We start from the raw sequence: 23,906 nt of genomic DNA, 5'->3' as shown, positions 1-23,906 counted from the left end.
AACACAACACCACCACAAATGGCAGCCTCATTTCAGTCACACATTACCACCGGCATCGACACCTCATTCTGTAAACATTATAACCTTTACAATAGTTTGTTTTTATTGCATGTTTGTCGTATTGGAGTGCTAAAGTAGTTTTTATTATTTTGTCCAGCCCTTTTAGGCGGGCATATTTTTTCTTAAGTCCAGTCTGACCACTGTTTCCTGATGGGGGAACTGGTTATACTGCAGTCAAGTTTGGGAGGTGAAGGACACTGGTGTCCCCAGAGCCCCTGAGCGTCACAGGACCAGAGGAAGACCCCCTCTCTCCTCACAGCGCAAACACAGCACCGCAAATATTCCATCACACCTTGAGTAAATAAAAACGTGTCCTGAACTACAAACCGCGAACTGCATACGTCTAGCATCTTTTTGATAATAATCTAAAAATATTTTGTTAATAGCTTTCTTTTTTCTTTTCGCGTTAGGTGCGCTGGATGACGTATTATTTGTGAGACAAGCTTACCGTGTGCTTGTGAACACCGAGCGGTGCAGCAGTGGGAAATATTTCGGCAGTCCTTTTAAAACTTGTCAGTCGATGAATAAGGTAATGTCACTGTTCAACAATGAAAATGAACCCGCAAGTAAAGGTTAACTTAATCAGTCAGCCGGGCAGCTTACATTAAGTACGCTCCGAAAGCGACACGGTAGCCAAAAGCTAAATCTTTAGTAAGTTAGTGTTAAAGGTTAATTTAGCTTGGTGTTCAAGCTTACTTTTTGAGTTATGAATGTCACAAGGGTTGGTTTAGTGTAACATGAGATTGAATGATGGGGTTAAACTAACTGACAGTCGCAACCGGCTTAGTTATCCCGGGTTAACGCCAGCTAAATTAGCTAACGTTAGCTAAAGGACTTGCGGAAGAGTTGATGCCTTACCGGAGTTAGTTGACTATAGTCGGCATTAATCATCTGTCACAAGCTGGTTAAATGCTGGTATTGTTCGCTTGTTTGGTTAGTAGAGCCTTGTAGTACCAGTGCAGTTTTGCATCAAGTAACTTTTTTTTTTTTTTAAATGCAATTAGCTTTAGCTAAAGTGCTACTGACCACACGATATGCAGCTGAGTTTCTAGTGAGAAGTAAGCCTAGGTTGGAGAAAAGTGGCTGGTCTTCTTTGACAGTCTGATTAACGTAATTCGGCCTCAACATACTGTGGGGGCATGCAGACGGAGGATGTCTGCTGCAGCTTTGCGTCTGATCCACTGTCGGAGGCTGAGCACCGCTGGGCCGCCTGGAGTGAAGAGAGTGCTGCAGTGGAAACATTTAAGTGAGTTAATGGACCTAATTACACTACAGACCTACAGACACGGATTTAAGATATTTGCTTTTGGTGTTTGTTGTTTGTTGTTGCTGTAAACTGTTTTAAAACCTTGGTTAATATAGATTTCTCTCTGCTGAAATGTAGGGAAGGTTGCTAAAGTAACTGGCGCAGTTGTCTTGGGGTAAGTTATAGTATTTACATGCTGATTTTATTACTTGACTTCTAAAAGGCCAAATCCGATCAGTGTGCAGTTTGTGCGAAATACCATGAATGTGCCTCAGCGTATCCACTATCTTTCTGCAGGGGCTGTCTTTTTATTACATACGAGGTTGTAGCCTTGGACAAGGCTGTGACCATTGACACTAGTGCAATTTTTCAAGAGAAGTACAAGTCTTACATTTATCTGAAAGCCACGCCCTCAGATGAAAAGGAGAACCTTGCTGCAGGTAATTAAGGTCACTCATTGAGACTTTATGGCCCAGGTGGGAAGTTATGTGTCCCTTTTTAAAATCACTTTACAAAACGTAAAAGAAAGAGGACCATTCTGAGATGTTTTTATTAGTTTAGATGTATTATTTTTGGAAATTGCCCTACTTCCCCAGACTGGCTGGGTGACATCTGGAAATATGCTGAGTGGCTTAGTTTATTTCTTGTATGAGCACAAAGCCATAGCGGGTTTGTCATGTCCAGGTGTCCAGTGACATCTGCGATCATTACGTCTGTCATTCCTTCCTTTCCCTCACCACTATCTTTCCTGCCTGAATATTTGGGTCAGTCTGTTGACTGATCTCACTTCCACTAGTCAAGGTTCACTTATTTAATGGAACAATCATCCACCACCCTAGACTGAGATACCAACTGGCAACAATTACTACAGTAATAGTTTGTTATCTTGGAGATGTAAATGTAATCCTGATTTTTCTAGGTCATGGTAGTTATTTTTTTTCCATTCTTCGTGTGTCTCAGGGCTTACACAAAAAGCACGGAGGGAACTTCATAAAGCAGCACGGCGGTTTCTGGAAATATCCTCTAGGCTTTTGCTGCAATCACTAGATGGTAAGACATCAAAAGTTCTCTTTATACAGGTTGAAAGTTCACAGTGTTAAACAGTAATACCGCCCCCATTGTTTCTTGAATTAGAAAGCAGAAGTTGTTGCTAATAGCACAAATGTTAATTCTCAGAAAGCTACTGTTTTTTTAATGTGATTTTATGAGGAGTGAAGATGAAGACCAAAGGAAACACCTGCCTTGCACATGTACATCCTGTTTTTGAATGTCACCGTTTGTGCATTAATGTGTATATTGTGCAACTCTCTGTCATATACATGACTCTGAATGTTTTGTTTCCCTTATATTAACTCTATATTAATCACTTACTCCCAAAATTATATTCCAGTGAGAGCTCTAATTAATTTATTTTGACCTTTGTAAAAATGAACAGCTGCCAAACTGATGACACAAGGTTTGCAACCACAAGGTCTGTAACTTCCTAGATGTTGTCATAATCTGAAGGTGGTTTTGTAGATCCTGATAGTTACTCATTGTAGACCAAGTTTGAATATAATTTCAGAGTGCCCTTAGGGATATTTGTGCACACCCTTCCTCTTTGTTATTTAAACATTCAGCCAATCAGTTTGTTCCGTATCTGTTGTATGTTTTAGAGCACTTTACCCAAGTAGATGCAGACCCACATGAAGTGGCATTATGGGTGCTGCTGAAGAGGACACAGTCAGCCAATAAAGCCATCAGACTACAGGCTTTACAGGAGCTTGCAGATAATCACCACTGGCATGGTAAAAAAGGCAAAAATCATTGTATATTATTTTAGGTTTATATATAACAAGTGAAATGAGGAGGGATTAGGTTACACCTGTTGTTAATATTACTGGTACAGACTACCAGTACCAGACAGCCGCCCAGGTTATAGACCAGCGAACAGCAGTGGGCCTGGCCCGGACTCATCAGGTAGACCTGCGATTCTTCCTGCCCCCACCTGCGCTACCTGATCTGGAAGATGTACGTATCTCGGTGAAATAGACTATATGCCTATTGATCCTTCGCCTCAACATTTTCCTCAAACGTACTGTATATAAGATGGCAACTAAGTTGTGTTAACATCTCCTTCACAGGGATTGTCGGCAGAGGATGGACTTAGGCAGCTGCTGGCGTCTCTGCCTCTGTCTGAGGTTGACAAATGTGTTCAGTACTTCACTTCACTGGCCCTCAGAGAGAGCACTCAGTCAATGGCAGCACAACGGGTAATTATGACGGATGGATGCATGCAGATACTCGTGTCTGAAGTTTTTAGGAAGATGACTGCCTCAAACACAAAACAGCAGGACAACAACAATCTCTAGTATGCCCAGAATGTTTGAAAACTCAAATCTCTGAATGCTGTCACTATCACCTGTGCTCTCCCACGTTGCAGGGTGGTCTTTGGTGTTTTGGTGGCAATGGGCTGCCCTACGCCCAGAGCCTTACCTCTGTCCCGTCAGAGAAGGTGGAATCCTTCTGTCTACAGGCCCTGGTTCAGCACTCAAAGGTAATGACGGCCATTGTGCATCTACATGTGATTTGGTCTGGAGATGAAGTTGTCCAATTCCTTTTTTTAAAAACTGATCATAATCATCATAGGTCATTGTCGTCATGGCTGGAAGTGGCTCTTGTCTGCATACAAGTATTAATAGCGCTGAATACACTGGACACAGTGTTCTTTAAATTTCATTACTTTTTGAACAGAAAAAACTATTACCTTATTGTCTCATCTGTTAATGTGGTACATTGGTAAACAACCATTGCAGTGAGTCGTAATAACTTGTGTGGAAAATGTGATTGGTACTTCAGGTAAAGTGAATAACTGTTCTGAACAAACTGAAACACCTTTTTTTTTTTTTTTTTTTTTGTCTGCAGGTTCAGAGCCACTGTGACCACATAGTTGCCAACGGGGGCCTGCAGCTCCTCCAAAGGGTTTATCAGCTCCGTAGAGACTCCCTCAAGATTCAGAGGAACATTGTTCGTATCATAGGAAACTTGGCTCTCAATGAGAGTGTTCACCAGGCCATAGCCCAGTCTGGTGAGTCTGTAATTCGTCAGAATATTAAAACAATCTAAAGCCTATTTAAAGATTAATGGCACATGGCATTAAAACCTATTAAAGCCATGTGCCTATTTCATCTACAGATTACATATTCATAATTACAAAGACTTTATCATTCAAATGTCAGTTTTTTTAATGTTGTCACCATAGCTATTAACTGTTGGTCGACCCAGACGTGCTTTACAGTATTCATATTTGTTCACACTTGTCTGTATTTTTTTTCCCATTTCTTCCTTACCTATATAAACACCTTCAGGTTGGGTATCTGTCCTGGCTGAGATGATGCAGTCCCCTCATGTAATGCAGGCGTCTCATGCAGCTCGCGCTCTGGCCAACCTGGATAGGGAGACAGTGAAAGAGAAATACCAGGACGGCGTCTACATCCTCCATCCACAAACACGTGGCAAGTAGGAAAAGAGTGAATTCCTATTGTCACATAATCTTTATAATTAGTTTCATTTTATTTTACATTTAAACCAACACCTCCCTCTGACAATGCTTTAATTTCCAGCCAGCCGATCAAAGCAGACGTGCTGTTCATCCATGGGATTCTAGGGGCAGCTTTTAAGACGTGGAGGCAGAAGGACCGCAATTTGTTGGAAGAAGAGAAGGAGGCAGAAAGCAGGGACGACTACACAGAGTGCTGGCCAAAGGTTAATAAAAAAGAAAAAAAAAAAAATCCACCTAATTCCTATAATTACTGTGGAGTATAATGGATAACCATAAAGTGTCTTTCCATGTTTCCATGTTTTTCCTACAACAGTAAAATGAAATCAACTATGGATTCGTCTTTCTGGCTATAGGGGACACTCAGTACTGTTTGGTTTGCTCAATAAGTGTGAGGTCTCACACAGATTTTGATTAATCTTGAGGAGATAGATCAATTCTCACTGTTATTCTTCTGTGTTGTTGTGTCCTCTTTTATTAACAGTCATGGTTGGCTGCTGACTGTCCAAATTTGAGAGTACTGTCAGTGGAGTATGACAGCCACCTCAGTGACTGGATGGCTAAGTGTCCCGCTGAGAATCAAAGGTGAAGACTCTGTAGTTTCTTAAAATGTCCGCTGATATTTAAGTTTAAATGACTGTGAAACATTTAACAGAAGAATGGTAGCTTAATTAGCTTAAAACAGTAATGATGTCTAATACGTTGTGCAGAATATTGCGATTTTTACTGTTGGTAACTGTGTTAATCAAAATTAATATGTTCTCTTCAATAAACCGATATAACATAATTTTCCCATACTTACATAGCCCTACAGTCCCAAATGTTCCAGTATTCATTATAGACAATTCCAACAGGCTATCAGTGATCAAACTGTTGATTCATTCTTTGCTTTCGTCCCTCAGGAAGTCCTTGGCCTACAGAAGTCGAGAGCTGCTCAAAAAGTTAAAGCTGGCAGGGGTTGGAGAGAGGCCTGTGGTCTGGGTAGCCCACAGTATGGGAGGTATTTTGTCAAGACTTTTCCTCCCACAAGCATGTCAGATTTTTACTCACATCCCTTGAACACAACATGAAAGACAAGTGGATTGGTCTTATTTCACACCTGCACCTACATGTGATTGTATATGTCTGATTTAAAGGTTGTCTGTCTGTCTGTATCCTCTTGTGTTTGAAATTTTCGTCAGGATTACTTGTGAAGAAAATGCTGCTGGATGCCTCAGAGGACCCAGATATGCAAGGGCTTTTAAAAAACACCAAGGGCATTATGTTCTATAGTGTTCCTCACCATGGTACTTTCATGGCTGAGTACTCGGTCAATGTCAGATATCTTCTGTTTCCCTCTATAGAAGTCAGAGAACTTTGTAAAGGTAAGTGAATAAAATGAATTCTAAGGTCCAAGACTGTTTGTATTTCATAGACATTTTTCAATATCTACTGAGAGTTGTTGTCCATGTGTTTTAAGACTCACCAGCACTCCGTAACCTGAATGAGAACTTCTTGAACATAGCCAAAGAAAATGAATTCAAGGTCCTGAGCTTTGCAGAGATGCTGCCAACAAATATTGGTCCCATGATCAAGATACTTGTGGTACCGTCACAGTCAGCAAGTATGTAACACTAATGCACATGGAAAATAGGACACGTCTATCTGTGAGGTATAGCTTAAAGATGAATGGATGATTAAAAAGAGCATAGATCTTGCAAGCTAAATGTCTGTAATCTTGTTCGATTAGCTCTTACCTTGAGGGTGCTCTGGTTTGGTTTCAGATCTTGGCATCGGGGAGCTCATTGAGGTGGATGTAGATCATCTCAACATCTGCAAGCCAGAGAAGAAGGACTCATTCCTGTACAAACGCAGCCTCCGGTTCATCCAGGAAGCACTGCAGAGCTACATCAGCCACTGACTGAAATATATGTACACAAACACACTGATATAACCTACTGTATACTTGAAATGGGGGAGAGCACTGTCACCAACCCAGACCCAAACCAAATGGAACTATGACTGCCTCTCCTTGTGGTACACTTACATAAACACACACTAATTTGATCATAGTATAATGAAGGAAATTAAATATATTTTACACAGATATCTGTTGAGAGTTATCAGTTGTGATGACATGTTGTTCTCCTAGTCATTTTCCTAGATTGGTCTCTTTAACCTGTAAATCAGATGAATTTTAAAGCTAATTTGAATTTTTTTAAAAACATAATATGTTTACAAGTAAGTTCAGATAATTAATATTTATTTTAGATTTTATTTTTCTGGCATTTTTTCCATTTCATTTCAGCCTTAGCAGTTTAACTTAGCTTATGCTGCACAATGCTCATACTGTATTTAGATCTTGTATTTAGATTTAGATAAAGGTGCACTGACCAGCCGTTGCCACTCATGCTCATCAATTTTGACCAGAGCAATAGTTTAAGCTTTTATTTTTATATTTATATTTTATTATAACTACAGTATGAAAGTGATATTGTCATATTCCTTCCTCAGCCTTACCTCAAATTAAACTATTAATATTAGTTCAGGTTGCTTTATTTGTATGGGACTAATTGAACCTTTGGTTTTTAATCTCCATGTGTTTGTAGTCTAAACTGCCATTAGTAATGCTGACAATAAATAAATGTATAAAGTTGGAGGCTTTATGTGACTTGGTTACACAATTGATGTTGCACTGCTTCATCTTCACCTCAAAGCTGCTTTAAACTGCATATCTCATCTTAATGTATTTATTTTACAATATTTATACTAGTGTCATAAAATATCCAAAACTGAAAAAAACAAACAAAAACAAAAAAAACCCAATTCAAATCGAGATTTATCTGACTGATTATTCAGTCTTCAACTGTCCAGTTCTGGATAACCTGTGTCAAAATGCAGCCTCAGATTTCTGTTTTTCGGTTGACAGGAGTGAAACCCAACGTGGTCTTTCAGCCGTTTTAGCCCATCCGCCTCAAAGTTCAACGTCTATCTGAGTTACTGTAGTATTTCTGTAGTTATGTATATATATGCCACATGGCGCGTTTTTGTACTGCAGAAGATTGTCCCTCGGCACGTACCGTACGTCACCCAGGATGCTTTGAGAAGTTGGTAGCCATCAGCTCAATGAAAGTTCTTGTCTCTTGTTTTTTTTTTTTTTTAACCTTTTCGCTCAAATATAGCCAGGTATGTAAATATTCATTGATGGCTTGTTATTTTCCAGTATTTGAAATTGCAGCATTTAGCAGAATATCCCCGGGTTTGTGTACTTTAGAAATAACGTTAGCGCTAACAAGCTAATCGGGCTAAAACAAAAACCCAGCAGTTGTTATTTAGACGTTAGCAAACTGTTTTCGTTAACACATGTTAAGAGGATAATCTAATTGAAAAAGCAAAGACAAACACGGCTAACTTTTCTCATTTTGCCCTGCGTTTCTTATCTGGGATTTACTCCTAAATTTAGCTTTTGCTACGTTAGCTGCTCATGTTTACAGGGAAGTCACACATCTTTGTATGATATGTTGCAGGTTTTGAGCATTTCAGTTTTCCTCGACTGTGAATTTCTCTGGACCTGTCAACATGGTCAACGTACACAAAGGTGTCCTTGTTGAATGGTAAGGAAAGCTGTAAATCTGCCCAGAAATATTTTCATCACACTCATGTAATGCTGGCGAAAATGATGTGCATGCACTGATGCTAAGGTGTTATAAAACTCGTATGATAAAACTATATCTAAGACTAATTCCTCACATTTGTGCGGCATGTAATGACTTATATAGTACTTTTCGCTTTGCTCCCCTCTGTTCAATGAACCAGTGATCCAGCCATGAAACAGTTCCTCCTGTACCTGGATGAAACAATGGCCTTGGGAAAGAAGTTCATCCTCAAGGACCTTGACGACACTCATCTCTTCATCCTGGCAGAGGTGGTTCACATCCTCCAGGAAAGAGTTGGCGAGTTAATGGACCAGAATTCATTCCCCATCACGCAAAAATAACCCCCCAACTTTTTCAAATAACTGTCTATTCTTGGACTTCGGACTTTGTTAAATGAACACTGCAGTGTTTTAAATGCAGACTTAAATGGAGAAATTGCTCATTTTTTGTGCCATTGATGTGAAAAAGCTTTATGTAAAAACACAAACATGTTTTGTTTCTTGGTTGCACAGTGTGTTAATTTGTGCTCTCTTTTGTGTCCATTATATGTGTTAAATAAATTTAATTTTGTTTCAACATCTTAGTTTTATGTGCTGATTTGTGTTGCCATATTTCTACATCTGCCTCTTTTTTTTTTTTTTTCTTTTGAGCATTGATCAAAATAAAAAGCTAGAAAGACAAAGGTGAGTGGAGTTGCGGAATGTTTTATTTTTCAGTGGGTTTGGCACTAATAGTGAACTTTTTAACGTTTATTGATTTTGTATTTAATAACACTTAAGGCAAGTTTGGTGACCATGAGAGCTGTCTTTTTCTTAGGTTTGAGTAAAAGATTGACAAAAATAAGCAGTAAATATAAAATATTTGGTCAAGATTAAACTTACTTCACCAAATGTGGGTAGTATCCCGTATTACTGTTAAAAGCTTAACATTAAACCTACCCGTTGATATGCACAGAAAGGTTTATCAGTCATATTTTCATATCTTAGTTTTACACATGTGTTGGGGGGTGCACCGTTCCTGGAGATACTGCAATACCAGGTCGATGCGTGGAGTGGACGGAGCAAGCCCCTATTCCATCTCCCTGCTCCAAAAAGCAATTTAATATATGGTCCCCGGGTAGGGGACGTATCAGATATTAAACTGATAAGAACAGATACTACACTTGATCTTAGCCAAAAGGCCGAGAAGCGATGCCGAGTACTGCCACAAGTAGGAGAGTCATTCTCCTCACTGTAACTCTCACTCACGGTTCAGCACAGTTTCTTTAACAACAACAACAGAAAAAACTACCAGCAAACTGTAAACGCAAAGTTTGATGTTTTAGGATTAACCGGCACCAAAAGCGCACAAACTACACACTTAGGTTACAGGACATTAGGATGGTAAAATCCGGTTAATGTTATCACGTGATCTGCCACTGCCCAATTAGCGCTCTCTCCAGAACAGTATCTTAAAACTCTTATTTATAACTTTAATGGCGATTCGGACTGTCTGTTTATTCAGATAAACTACATAATTGAGATTTTGTTTAACTATTTCTTGTGATAGGATCGTGTGAATGGGTGGAAATAACCAAAACACACGAGTTTACGTTTGAGAGCTAACGAGTTCACAGAGATAAATATAACTCTGTCTCCCCCCGGTGAAGAATCAGGAAACTGCACTCACCCCGAAACTTCAAAGGCTCGCAAGTAAACCGTATAATTCGCTTTACACGCAAGTACACTTCCCAATTTAATTTAATTTCAATTAAATTATCACGACGAGATCCAATTTAGTACAATGAAACCACCGATATGTGGACAGGCCCAGAGCATCAAGCTAGCAGCGGAATAGTTTCAAATTGTGGCCTTTTGTTTTCAAAATAAGAGTTGTAATAGCCGCAATCGACAACCGTTATTCGAAGCTGACGGCAACAAGTGAATTCATTAACACATTTTGCATTTTTAAGCTACTGTCCCAATTGTTTTGACTTTATGACTGAGTTTATGACATTTTAGCGCGCACACGAATGTGAATGCGAACTTCCAGACTGCGCTCCCTAATGTAACAGTTTAAAAAGCACACTGTATTTCAGGGGAACCGCAAGGCTTGATATCTAGCCTTAGTTCATATCAACAGTGTACAGTGAAGGGTAAAGTCAGTGAACGTTTATAAACGTTCAATGATAAATATCTAATACTAGTCAATTACCGCAATTATGTTAGTCCAACGGGGACTACTTACCTGTAATTTAAGGTAGCTACTAACATTAAAGCTACTTAAAGTTTTTTAACGTTAACCCAATACTGGCAGAAGACATTAAATTTCTAATCCCACACACACACCTTTCACAGCTGCCCTTAACTTTACCCTTTGCAACTTTAGCCAGCATGTCTGCTACAACTTGTAGCCGTTTGCGGTAGCAACATTAACACTAGCCCTTCAGTTCACAAAAAAAAAAATATATATATATATATATTGCTAGCAAACGTCTACAGAGTTATCTTGAACGTATATGTGAAACCAAGAACCCTGAGAGGAATGTGACATGAGCTATCCGAAGAGGGCCGTTTTACAAAAGCATTAGCCTACCTGAAACTGCCACTGAAATGCCGAGCGCTCCCGGTTACCTAAGGTTAGCCGGCAGGTCGCCTGACGTTAAATTAGACGTTTTCTACAATTGACCTGCAGAGGGAGGTGGCTGCCATTCTGTTATGACCGTGTGAGATTTATCAAGAAAGGTTCTGGTAACCAGTCATCGAAACCAATTAAGTACATTTACTCAGTTACCGTTCTCAAGTACAAATAGCTACTTGTACTTTACTTGCCTATTTCCAATTTATGCTACTCTATACTTCTACTGTACTACATTTCAGAGGGAAATATTGTTCTTTTTACTCCACGATACAGTAGGCTTCTGAAGGTATTCAGACCCCTTCAGTTTTTGCACACTTTATTGTGTTGCAGATTTAACTGTAAATGGATAAAATTGCTATTTTTGCCCATTAACGACAAAGGGAAAATATGCGTTGAGAAATTTTTGCAAATTTAGTAAAAATCTGGAACCGAAATCTCTGATTTACAAAAATATTCAGACCCTTAATTTAGTACTTTGTAGAAGCCCAATTGGCAGCAATTACAGCTTCACGTCTACTTGCACAAGTTTCTACAAGCTTTGAACACGTGGATTTGGGCAGTTTATCCCATTCACCCTGTCAGATCCACTCAATCTGTCAGATTAGATGTGAAGCATCTGTGAACTGCCATCTTCAGGTCTCTCCACAGCCGCTCTGTGGGGCTGAAGCCTGGGCTTTGGCAAACAATCATCCCAGTCTTAGGTTGCGTGCATTCAGGAGGTTTTCTTCAAGGATCTCTCTGTATTTGGCTGCATTCGTCCTTCCCTCAATTCTGACAAGTCTCCCTGTTCCTGCCGCTTTGACACACCACCATAGCATGATGCTGCCACCACTATGCTTCACCATAGGGGTGGTATTTAGCCAGGTATTGAACAGTACCTAGTGCTTGCCAGACATAGTGCTTGCAAGTCACAATTCTTAAAAAGGGGCTAGAGCTGCAACAGTTTAATATGATGAGCAGTTAGAAATTAGTTAGAAAGGATTGGTTACTACAAGTTTTTGGCCAGATTAGGAATGCTACTATGTGTTTAAATCCACAAAAAATTAATTGATAACAATTTTGCCTGCTTTTCCCCGTTTCTCAAAAGGAGCTTCAGTATGACTTCAGATTTACCATGTTGCTTTGTTAATGCGTGATGGACAATTTACACTATCTAAGTTTAATTGACAAAACATTAAGCATTTGATTCGTTAATGATTTACATTTAACATTTACTGATCATGGAATTTTTTTTTTTGTTTTATATAGAGGAATTTGGTGAACAGCTACTTACTTCTTGTAGACATTGCTCATTTAGAGAAATGTCTAAAGAGCTCTGCTACGGTTTAATGGGGCATTTTGTTGTTTAATCATGTACGGTTTCTGCTGAAAAGAAAGAGTTGTTTTTTCACTCGGTTCCTAAATCCAGTAAATCTGTAGAGACTAAACCTTTATTCTGAAAATATAATATTACCGGAAGTCTTATTCCTGGATTTGCCTGGTTCATTGACACCTGAGGCAGTGACCAAACCATGGACGAATATCAAACAGAAGAGGAGGTGGGTTTGACACTTTAAACTAGTAATTTCATGTATTTTTAATTTGTCACAAAAGTATACCTTTAAAAGTTTTTTTTTTACCCTAAGATTTTAACTTACAGATAATCGGTTTGCCAGAAAGTAGAAGGCGAGCAACCACACCGGCTGGCTAGCTCGAACTGCAATGTTTTTGTGTTTGTGTTTTGTTTCACCTAACAGACTGCGTTCGTCGTTGAAGAAGTGAGCAGAGTAATTAAAGAGGTAATGTTAATGTCTTCTGATTTATCCTTATGGTTTGGGTTTTATCGCCTCGTTGCTACCGTTAGCTACCAACTTTGTGTTTAGCGACCCGTTGGTTGCTAAGGAATACTTTAACCGTTGCTAGGCACCGACCCACACGGTTCATACCATAGAACACATTTTTAGTACGATTTTTATTCAGTAGTTTGCTGGTTATTTTGCATTTTATAATATAATACGGTTTACAAAATCGTGGATTTATAACACGTATTGGCTTTATTACAGTATCATTGTAAGGCTATTAAAAGGTACGACATTGTGGGTGTTGATCCGTTCTTAATTAAACACAGCTTTGTTTAAATTGTCTCTGTAGTCTGTAGAAGCAGCCATTGGAGGAAATGCCTACCAGCACAGCAGAGTGAACCAGTGGAGCACCAGTGTAGTGGAGCAGTGTCTCAGTCAACTAAGCAAGCTGGGAAAGCCTTTCAAATATATTGGTATGTGATGTGCTGCCTCAGAAATAACAGGCCGTTGGAGCCTGTGCTCTGAAGTTGGTCTTAAAAGTCAGTATTTGTGTTTTCCCTCAGTAACCTGTATCATCATGCAGAAAAACGGAGCAGGCCTGCAGACAGCCAGCTCCTGCTTCTGGGACAACTCTACTGATGGTAAAATAAAACACTTCCGTGCACATACAGCCTTTGAATAATCCCGAATATGCTGCAAGATATGTTTTCTGAGTTGTAACACACAAAAACAGTTTACGGGAGTCTTGCAAATGGATAAGCAGAGCAGCGGCATGTGACAATAATATTTACAGAGGAGGTCCTGAAAAATAATTAGTTCAAGTGTCCAAGGCAGTAGAGATATGAATTTGTTAATGTTTTCCTCTCTGTCCAGTGTGCTCTTGAGCAAGCTTGCCTTTCTTAAAAATGCTTTGGTCAAGCCTTTGACTGGTCCACTGTCAGAAACTGCGAGCATTGTCTAGACTTTAAATGTGTAAATGCAATGGTTATACTGTCACTGAATTCACTGTGTATTTCACCCAACAGGGAGCTGTGCAGTGAGATGGGAGAACAAGTCCATGTACTGTATTGTCAGTGTTTTTGGGCTGGCCATCTGAATTTACTACAATATACCCTTAAGTGTTCAAAGAGTGTAGGATTTTGTGTATTTTTGAGAACCTGCGTGTTATGTTTGGCCTTGTTGGTTACAATTGAATAAACTTATGTTTTTATGTTAAATGCAATTGATTAAAACCATACTATGCTGTATATACTTTGCTTTATTTACATGTGACTTGACAGAGTGCTACATGTAGAATATTTACCTAATAAAGCAACAAAAAAATGCAAGAACTTCCATTATATCAGGACTCACAACAACCTCATTTCACCACGTTGAACCAACATAACCAACATTCACACTGAAAGAATCAAACATGTACATTCTCATTTTGAAAGCATTTACAACTTTGAGACTTCAGCCCATTTAGAAGAAAACAATTATGTAAAGACAAGGCACCATCTTGATTAGAATACATGTTGAGATATTATTTGTAAAGAACTGTTTTGGCTGTTTTTGTCCATAACCTCCAGTTTCATAGAAAAAAGGAAACGGCAGCAAGTCTCATATTGGAGGCAATATAATGAAAGTTATGGGAAGAAAAGGTTTCCTTAAAATCATATGTTCTACATGGGCCAAAATATATTTGGCCAATGGTATAACTACTGTATGTGCTGGGATAAGAAATGTTTAACATAATAAATCAGTAGTCCATTAACATCACGTCATGTAAAACCCATGCAATTCATCAAAATCCATCCATCCAAGTCATCAGATAATACAGTATCAAATGTCATAACTTTTTGGCAAAATAACTACAATTCTTACATAAGTGCAATTACAAAAGCTGCTTTCCAAGGAAATAATTGGTAAGAGGAGTGGTACGAGACCATAGGTACCTACTCTGGTTAAGGCTCTCTAATTTTTTTTCTTTTAAAAAAATGTCTGAGGACAAAGAGGATTTGTCAACAGCCAAGACTGCTATGGCACTTAAATTTCCCATCCACGAATCATGTCAGTGCTGGCGAGCCACAGTATACCGTTAAAGTGCACTCGCAGCTGCTGCAGCATGAGATTCTGTTACTTTCTACCACCAGTATAAAGTTACTCAGCTTTGGCCAGAGATAGATAGACAGATATTCTCATTGTTCTCAGACGGTCAGAGAGCGGCATGGAATGGCAAAAACAACACAGTACAAGTATAGACCCAACAGTGTTCCAACACAAAGCATTAAAAATAACAAAAATCAAAAAAAACAAAAACAAATTAATATTAGCACTTTTCCCGGTCATTTTTAACAAACGTGTGAAGAAATGCTGGTTATGAGAGAAAAACAGTTTCCAAACTGGTAAAAAGGGTATTGCTTTACATCAGCGTTTCTGTTGTTTTCAATCAGACTGAAAGCATAAACAATGGAGAAAATTGTTTGAGTGGCTACATGCCTCAACTTTCAGCAAAAGTACAGTACATTCAGTAGACATGGAACATATCTTTTTAAAAATATATTTATGTACACTTGCAGTATATCATTCCATACCAGTCCAAATACTCCTTATGTACACATAAACATGATAGGTTGTTTTAATTTATTCTCATAGATTCCAACAGGGGGACAGAGGAGCAGAAGTCAGAGATCCATCAGTCACTGTCACTCTCATCCTGGTACTTGGTGGTTGCTTTGATAGCACGTCCGTTTTGTAAAGCCATGTCTTCATAATCACTCCTTTACAAAGACAAAGAAACATCAGCGGGTTTATGTGTGCTCACCCTGTATTTAAACTGTAGGGTAAGAACTCCAAAAAAAAAAAAAAAGCCATCAACACATTAAGCACATTTCCCACCAGGAAAACTTAACCATCTGAAGCCAAGTGTGCCGAAGTTTGCCTTCAACTTTTAATTCCTCACAAAATACTAAAAAATGCCAGCTAAATTGTAGAAGCTATGAGGCATCCGATATATTTACCCATATATCACTTCATCATCTGAGTCATTAAGCATGGAGAAAGCAGGGTTATCCTTCAACTGGGAGTCTGGGAAATTAAACAAAACCAAGTGCGTTGATATATTAGTTCATTGCCCTCTGCAGAAAAGATAGAAGATGTAGAGTTAGTAGAGGCTGTGCTGTATTACTTACCGTAAAGGGCATTTTTGGAGGGCGAATACACAAATGCTAACGTGTACAAGTAAAAGTTGAGTAGGCCGTAGAAGGATAAAAATTCAGCTGGTATGTCTCGAGTTAAGGAATAATAACAATTCGCTATTTAAGACACTAACATGTTATGTCACATGGTATAATTGCAGTGAAATTGTGGTAGAAAAATAAAATAGAAAGAATATAGTTTTGGTAATGAGTAGATAATTCAGCCACAAAATTATCTTGAAGAGCCTTGGCACCAAACCTCAGGTAGAGAATGACCATGCTGGGGAGAGAGAGAGAGAGAGAGAGAGAGAAAAAAAGCGACAAGAACAATCAGATCAAATTAAACCAAACTGTTCAAGAACCTCAATGCACAGAGAGGGAGCTTTTAGTTTAGTTTTTTTTTTTTTCTTTCCAACAAACAGACCTTATAATGAGCACCACAAACGTCAGCGCTGTCAAAAACTTCAGCCGGAGATCTAGTGTTTGAAAACACACAGCACACTAATGTTATCATAGTAAAATGTTAAGCTGAATCAAATACAGAGAGGTGTGTTATGGTGTTATACCTGAGTATGGCATGTTCTTGAGTTCAGAACAAGCTCTGACAATCAGGAAAATCAGGTAGAGGATGTAGAGGGCAACAACAATGAGGAAGAAGACCTTCATACCCTGGAGAAATAACAAAAGACTTGATTAAACTGTTGGTGTACTAAATATAACAGTATTATTCTCTATCCTTTCCCTTTTCTCCATCTTCGACTCCAAGAATGATCCAACACAATGCCTAGAGTTCCATCTGAGGTAACGGGCTCACCTGAAAGTTCACTATATCCACTTTATACTGATAGGTGGGATCCTGGAGTTCATTAACCCTGCAAATTCAGAGAAGAAGAGTGGATCTTTTCAGTCCTGCTGTAATCCACAGTGTGAATCCGGCTAGTTGCGGCTGGTGATGTTGGACTTACGTTTGCCAAATGCCCAGTGTAACCGCTGAGAGCCATAGAAGACCTACAATGATCATCTTGGGCAGGTAGAACGTCAGGCATTTCCTCTCTCCCTTTGAAAACAACAGTAGACATAGGAATAATATTCATAACTAGCTAAAAGGGGAAAACATCAGCTGAGGGGAAAACAGTACAGTATGGGAATAATACTGGGCCCACCTGAACCCTGATGCCATGGTAGACACAGAGCCAGAAGAGCAGCAGAGCACACAGGAACAGAGCCTGAAAGAAAGCATCCAGCATCCCTGGAAACCAGCTGTTCACCAGGAATGACAGCGGGAAGAATGGATCTGAACAGCAAAAGCAACAAAACCCAATAAGCAACACACCTGACCGTCACGTTGGACTAAAATTTAATTTAATAATTAAATTAAATGGGTAAAATGTAGCTTTGAGAGGAAGAATATTGAATCTCACCATTGTAGAGTAACAGCAACGGGAGCAGGACAGACATCCACTTTTGCTCTATGCCCCAGTCCCTCATAGAAAATTTCCTCAGTGAATGAGCAAACATACACTGGAACATGCAGAGAAAGACATTTTGGGTCATCCTGCAGTTAGTTAGTTTCAGTTTTCTGTTTTACACTTGTCATCGTTTGTTCACTGTCACATTTGGCCAGACTTTGGGGGATATATTGGTAATGAGAAATTAACCTAGATGAAGAAGCCCTAGAGTAACCACGGGTGGCGCTCTTACCGTCACCATGAAGGTCAACACCACGAAGACGAACCGGAACCAGATTTCTACTTGTGAGAAGGTGGGACTGTACATTTTCCACTGAGTGGGAATTTTTTTTAAAAACAAACAAAAAAATAAAAAAAACGATGACAAGAAGGAGGGAGACAAAAAGGGTAAAAGGTGGTGAGTGACCTGTGATCTCAAGCCCTAAAAATAAAATCAAATGCAGCAATAAAGAGACACATATCACAGAGTGTGTTTTCTGCCAGTGTTTGTCACTTACCACAAACTTGACCTTGATTTCATATGTGATATTTTCAAGACCCTTGAAGCTGACCACAACCTGGTACTGGGTGTAGTTCAGATAGCCCAGGTGGAGCACAATGATCTCATCACATTTCTGTAAAAAGACAAAGAAAAGACGCATCACTGTCAGTTCAGTCAACCATCAGTAGATGAACTGATGCGAAATGGAAAGGACTTCGCTACCTGCGTATCTAACACGATGATCAAATTCAGTCCTGCAATCACTTCGACTCTGCAACCTCATGTTGTGTCATAAATTACATTTCATGAACTCACACTGCTGTGCTGGTTGCTGCTGCCCGACAGAATGATGAATGACAACCCCGCGTATCGCGAGAGAGAAAGAGATGGTCGGGTTGCTGATTGACACTTACAGTCGTGCAGTGTAGCGTTCGGGATTTCTGGTGCACGTTGCTGATGTGCATCACGCTGGCGTCCTGCATCACCCCCTTTAGCTCAACGTTGATCTCGAAAGGCTGCTGGAAGTCTCCCACTGACACGGAGGGCAGTGAGAACATGTTATTAACAAGCCAAGTATGTTTACAACAAACTTAAAGATAAGCTGTCTATGGTGTGTCACGGAGACACTCTCAACATTCAAACACTCAACTGTCATGGGAGACAGTTGTTATCTGTAGCTCAACGCGTGGTCTTACTATTGCTGTTTTCTGCCTGCATCACACAGGCGAGCCATAGCTTCTGGTTGTAAGTGGTGAGCGGAGGAGAAACCAGATTGAAAGGCCCCGTCTGAAAACATGCAATGAATGACTTCATCAATGTGTTAATTATTACAGATGATAATTATTATCAATGCCAATCATTAAAACACAAAAGAGGAAATTCAAATAAGAATTTATCTCTCTGTACAACATGACACAAAACGGATTGCTCAAACTCAAATACCTTCTCTTAACCCAGGAATATTCATTAAATTGAAATTGCAACAATTAGTCCATAAATCGATTAGCCGATCAACAGGAAATTAATCAATTACTATTTGGATAATTGTGTAGAGTCATTTTTTTAAGAAAATGCCAAAATCTTCTGGTTCCATCTTCTTAAATATGTATATTAGCTGGTTTCCCTTCCTTTTTCTTATGATAGTTTGCTGATTATTTTTGTGCTTGATACTGTTGGTAGAACAAAACAACAACAAAAATGTAGCCCAAAGCTTAAGGTAACATTTTAAAATATGATACCTTAAGCTTTGGGCTGCTATTTTATAGACCAATCTATTAATCAATTTCTCATGAAAATAATCAACCGATTAATCGATAATGAAAATAACTGTTAGTTGCAGCCCTACGTTAAATTCTTGGACATGGAAAAGTATACAGTTTCTATGTACTACAATATGAAATGAAAATATTTGAAATATCTTACCTTAATAGAGGAATTTTTTACCAGTAATTGATCACCGCTGTGCTCTTGCTCAGCGATAATCCTCGGACCTACAAAAATGAAGAAAAACACAAATACATTTTTCTCAATGTGATCCCCAAGAAAAAAAGGTAACTTTGACCTTGAAACTAAAAAGGAATATGGGCATGACATGTCTGCAAATATTTAGACTGATTTAAACATCGCTGGACATCTAACTACTAGGATGGCTGAAAGAAATCTGTCTGCATGCTACAGTAAGTAGCCCCATTTCGAGGAAAAACAAACAACTCTTTACTCTTTACAATAAATGAGCTAAAAAAAAAAAAATCTGCAAAGTTCACCTACATAATTAAGGCTGCTTTCTTTGTTTTTCTGAGAGAGCAGCTGGATACTGAAGTCACTAACATGTTAATTAAAAAAACACCCCGATTTGACCACATCAGTGGTTGAGTCGTAGAGGAACTGTAGCAGAGAACATGTATGCCCAGGGAGAAAAATGTGGAGGCTAAATTGTAGTGCTGAGTTTGAATGAGTCTGATTAAAGTCTTATGATAAACAGTACAACAACACAAGAAACCTTGCATGCAGGCAACATTTTCAAGACTCACTTGTTTTGCTCTTGTGTGTTTTGTGCCCATAAACTTTGAAGGTTTGGCAAAAGTTCAACATGCAATTTTCACCTCTACAAGAGTAACACATGTAAAAGACGCAAGGAAACGTGCTGTAGATGTTCTTGATAACATTGTTTCAATAAACCACCGTCGGCTTGACTTATGTAAATTCCCCAATATTGTTAATGGTTAAACATTAGTATGCGCTGTTTCACGGGAGGGTGGTGGGGTGATGAATATCTTTCTGCTTCCAAACGTGTGCATGAAAGAAAAAGGTGTAGAACCACTGAATCATCCAGAAAGGAGCACAGTAGTGATGGAAAGCGGTTCATGACCTTCATGTACTCCGTTATCAGAGCCTGATTACAGTGAGTGATGGTCAGACAGAAAGACTCACCCACTGTCTGTATCTCAAAACCTAAAGTCTGGGTCAAAATGGGTTCGGAACCGACACCCAGCTTGGGTGTGCTGGCGCTGCAGTAATGTTTCTCGGTCATACCTGCAATCCCAATGAAGACTGTGAGGCCGAAGCAGATCAGGAATACCACGAAGACCAAGACAAAATGTCTTTTAGACAGGGTGTAGAGCCGCATGGGGGCCAGTCTGTCACAGGGAGACACTCGTTAGGGTTAACACACACACTCACAAATCAACGGAGCTACAAGCAGAGAACAGGAGAAACAATGCTCGGTAGGTTATAATTGTTTTTTTTTTGGGTTAATGTTGTTAGCCTGCAGCCTGCGGTACAGGTGCAGATGTGTCAACACTGCTAGCTTCCTTGCTAATTTACACTAACAGTAACAGATGGCAGGAGAGAGCAACTAAGTGGGTTTAAACCCTATCGTAACGCGTTTAGACATCATCGGCACATCTCGAGTCTGTCCGCGGAGCAATTCTCACACTCACAGCTCCATTTCTGTGGGTCTGAAGTCTCGGCGGCGAGAAAATGCGTTAAAATTCCTCGGTGAGTCCACATCCGTGTATCCACATCAGTCTCGGACAACTGAAACCTAACGTCATCGAATGGGCGGGTCCGGGTTCACGTGATGCCGGCGAGGAGGAAAGGGAACGTGACAAGGGCACTTAACCGAGTGAGTAGGGAGCAAGGTGGAAGGACACACTCCGGCCTGCCTGCTCCTCCTTTAGATATACAGCTTGTTTAGTCTATGGAGCTGTGATATACGATCCGATGCTCTACATTAAGTCGATATATTACACACGTGGCTGAGACAATTATTATATTTGGTCTAAAGCTGTTAGGTTTTAAGTTTTGAAGGCATGGACGGATTATGAGACAACAGGCCCCTGGGCAGAGACCATAGAGTTGCATATAAAGATATATAAAGATGTATATATGAAGCAGCTGTGAATCTTTGTGATCACATAGTGTCTTTTGATGACCACTTTGGTCGTTTTTCATCTCTTTGTGGTCGTTTCGGATCTCTGTAGTTGGTGTTTTTGCGTCTCTTTGAATTTTTTTTTTTTTTACGTCTCTTTACGGTTGTTTTGCGACTGTTTGAAGTTGTTTTTCGTCTCTGTCGTCGTTTTGTGTTTTTGTTTTTTTTTCTATGACATTTTGCAAGTGAAGCCCAGGGGCCCCCCTGGCCCCTTCAGTAATCCCTCCATGACGTCCCCCGACTGAAAAGAAGTTTCGCGCATGCGCGACTACATCTGCATATCAACGAAGACCTTTAATTTCTAATGAGCTGCCTACGAAACCTTATTTCATCTCTTACCGTTCGAAAGACAAAAATCTTCATTTTCAGCCAGAGATGGGGGGTTTAACCACCATGAAATGCAGATGTACAAATGCCCCGTCCACACGAGACAACACTTGTTGCCTTTGATGGGAATTAAGGCATCTGCCCTCGTTTTAAACTGTGACAGTATCTAACAAAATGTTTGCACATATCGAGAATATGTATCGGAAAATGTTTGGTGTCACTAGCTTGTCTGTTTTTCCCCCCTTTCCACTAATATTTCCCGGCATTATTGTGTTTATCGGGGACCGCTCTTGGCCTCGGTTTCATCCACGATGTCAGGCAACAAAACATAAAACAACAAACGAGTATGGCTCCTCGCGAACCTCGCCGATGAACACCCGTGTTTGCATCTTCCGTCGTAGCAGAAAAGGGCCATATTGCGACGGGGAATCGTTCAATTACGGTTCGCGGCGTACAGCGCCAAAAGAGCCCGGATACGTACCGCGGCAGGACCACGGATGCGCCGCTGTGCCGGTGGGAGACCGGCAGACCCACCTGTAAAAGCGGTCATCTCGGTAGGGCGTCAGGTCCTCCTTCAGCTCGCTGTAGGCCTCCTGTATCTTCCTACAGAAGTATTTCAGCTCGCCGTACAGAGGGTTTTCCAAGCCGGACGAGTAGTCGGAGTCCATCATCGCACCCAGCCGTCGGGCGGCTGAAAATGGCGATGGGGGAGGGGAGGGGAGGGGGGACACTCCGCGGCCTTTTAGAGAACAGCACAGCGGTGTGTCCGTATTGTCACGTCGTTTAAATTGAAAGTGCAGCCGAAGCTGTTTTGTTTGTGTCGGTTCGAAGAAAAAAGAGGAGAAAAAAAAGAAGGGGGGAAAAAAAAAAAAGCCGTAACACAAACAAACAAACAAACAAAACCACAAAGGGGCGGTGGAAGCACGCGGGGGGGAGGGGCCACGTGATCCCAGTTCAGCACCACGGACAGAGACAGGCAGCAGGGGGACACCACAGTTAAAGACACAACGGTGCGGGATGCGTCTGCATGTGGACCGAGCCGTCTCCTATGTCCAGCCTTCTAAAGGTCGTGGTTTGGCTGTAACAGCCCCGGCAGTGTCTACCTTCACATGGCCCCTAAAGTGCCCATATTAGCCGCGTGAACAGCCTTCTTTTCTGAATGCCTCAGCCCAAGCACGGTCACGGGATGAGCACCACATAATTCCCCAATTAAGTCACGCTGTTATAAATACATGTTTTATATATGGAGCCATCAGTGAGTCATACTCAGCCTGTCACATCTGAGTCCACCCGGTAAATATTGGACTTGGAAACAATGTACTCCAATATAAACCATATAAAGCGTATTAAAAAGTCTCATTCCACTGGATGAATTTAGACTTTTAATATTGGATTTTTTTTTTTTTTTTGTGAGATGTCTGGTTGCTTTTTGTTGATTCTCTCTCTATGTGCTTGTGTGTGTGAGTGTGTTTTGTTGTGTGTTTTATCTCTGTTAATATTTCTTCTATTGTACACAGGTCTCTCTTGCAAAAGAGATCTTGATCTTTAGATTTAAATAGAACAAATTACAGGAATTATAAATCCTTATAATAATAGAAATTTTAATAATATTAATGTCACAATTCTGATATTCTATTACTGGACACGTTTTTCCTGAGGCGAAAAGGGCTTTCCACATGAATTTTATGAAAAATTAATTGATAAAAAAAAAAAAAATCCAGGTTACATTGAAGCATTAAAGCAGTGATGCCAGATAGATCTGTGCCAAAGACAATATGAAAAAAGGTTTTACAATAATTTTTGGAATTATAACAAAGGTTCTCATAATTAGGAGTTACTAAGACATAATTATATAAATGATTCTCATAAATATGAGCTATAGTCATTCAAAATTGTAAGAGACTAAGCTAAACACAAGAGAAATATTCTTATAACTATGACCTAGATATACTAATTCAAACTCATCATAAAGTCTCTCATAATTATATGATAGTAAGTCATAACTCAGTTTCTTTTCATTCTATAATACTAGCCTACAGTAAGTCATATGTATTGGTAAACTTTCTGATATTTCTGACTTCTCAGTATAAATGTTAATTATATGGAAAAAAAACACTAAGAAAAAGAAAACACATTCTTAA

General features: G+C 39.7%; 4 protein-coding genes and 1 non-coding gene across 9 annotated transcripts; 3 read left to right on the top strand and 2 right to left on the bottom strand.

Moving 5' to 3' along the window:
- Positions 1-293: 293 nt before the first annotated feature.
- On the top strand, positions 294-7,366 carry serac1 (serine active site containing 1). 4 transcript variants are annotated; one of them, XM_040126082.1, is made up of 17 exons: positions 294-589; positions 1,206-1,306; positions 1,445-1,481; positions 1,604-1,746; positions 2,267-2,356; positions 2,962-3,093; positions 3,195-3,316; positions 3,430-3,558; positions 3,729-3,842; positions 4,211-4,373; positions 4,654-4,804; positions 4,909-5,050; positions 5,329-5,429; positions 5,747-5,844; positions 6,026-6,208; positions 6,304-6,447; positions 6,608-7,366. In XM_040126082.1, the coding sequence occupies exons 2-17, from the start codon at positions 1,213-1,215 to the stop codon at positions 6,742-6,744; spliced, it is 1,980 nt and encodes a 659-aa protein (XP_039982016.1). In that variant the 5' UTR covers positions 294-589; positions 1,206-1,212; the 3' UTR covers positions 6,745-7,366. The 4 variants fall into 4 exon arrangements, with proteins under 4 accessions (XP_039982016.1, XP_039982019.1, XP_039982017.1 ...); XM_040126085.1 differs by having other exon boundaries at positions 1,161-1,306; XM_040126083.1 differs by having other exon boundaries at positions 1,065-1,306.
- Positions 7,367-7,872: 506 nt separating this feature from the next.
- gtf2h5 (general transcription factor IIH, polypeptide 5) lies at positions 7,873-9,055 on the top strand. Its single transcript, XM_040125632.1, has 3 exons — positions 7,873-8,009; positions 8,351-8,437; positions 8,640-9,055. The coding sequence occupies exons 2-3, from the start codon at positions 8,403-8,405 to the stop codon at positions 8,818-8,820; spliced, it is 216 nt and encodes a 71-aa protein (XP_039981566.1). The 5' UTR covers positions 7,873-8,009; positions 8,351-8,402; the 3' UTR covers positions 8,821-9,055.
- Positions 9,056-9,480: 425 nt separating this feature from the next.
- Positions 9,481-9,671, bottom strand: LOC120789493. The gene has a single exon (XR_005707396.1). It is a non-coding gene; the product is annotated as a U2 spliceosomal RNA (small nuclear RNA).
- Positions 9,672-12,552: 2,881 nt separating this feature from the next.
- Positions 12,553-14,132, top strand: dynlt1b (dynein light chain Tctex-type 1b). Its single transcript, XM_040125867.1, has 5 exons — positions 12,553-12,636; positions 12,835-12,876; positions 13,229-13,352; positions 13,443-13,520; positions 13,905-14,132. The coding sequence occupies exons 1-5, from the start codon at positions 12,610-12,612 to the stop codon at positions 13,973-13,975; spliced, it is 342 nt and encodes a 113-aa protein (XP_039981801.1). The 5' UTR covers positions 12,553-12,609; the 3' UTR covers positions 13,976-14,132.
- On the bottom strand, positions 14,118-22,467 carry tmem181 (transmembrane protein 181). Of its 2 annotated transcripts, none has more exons than XM_040125864.1 (17): positions 22,300-22,467; positions 20,541-20,644; positions 19,431-19,498; positions 18,704-18,794; positions 18,422-18,540; positions 18,025-18,141; positions 17,760-17,840; positions 17,480-17,579; positions 17,222-17,352; positions 17,024-17,115; positions 16,873-16,930; positions 16,625-16,727; positions 16,483-16,534; positions 16,256-16,338; positions 16,053-16,142; positions 15,882-15,948; positions 14,118-15,641 (listed from the first exon to the last, which is right to left on the bottom strand). In XM_040125864.1, exons 1-17 carry the CDS (start codon positions 22,434-22,436, stop codon positions 15,557-15,559), a joined length of 1,578 nt encoding a protein of 525 aa, XP_039981798.1. In that variant the 5' UTR covers positions 22,437-22,467; the 3' UTR covers positions 14,118-15,556. The 2 variants fall into 2 exon arrangements, with proteins under 2 accessions (XP_039981798.1, XP_039981799.1); XM_040125865.1 differs by lacking the exon at positions 22,300-22,467 and adding an exon at positions 20,948-21,090.
- Positions 22,468-23,906: the final 1,439 nt, after the last annotated feature.

Source organism: Xiphias gladius, chromosome 4, assembly GCF_016859285.1.
Source record: "Xiphias gladius isolate SHS-SW01 ecotype Sanya breed wild chromosome 4, ASM1685928v1, whole genome shotgun sequence".
Classification (NCBI taxonomy): domain Eukaryota; kingdom Metazoa; phylum Chordata; class Actinopteri; order Istiophoriformes; family Xiphiidae; genus Xiphias; species Xiphias gladius.
Note: the sequence above shows the minus strand (reverse complement) of the source record. Positions and strands in the feature narration are given on the sequence as shown.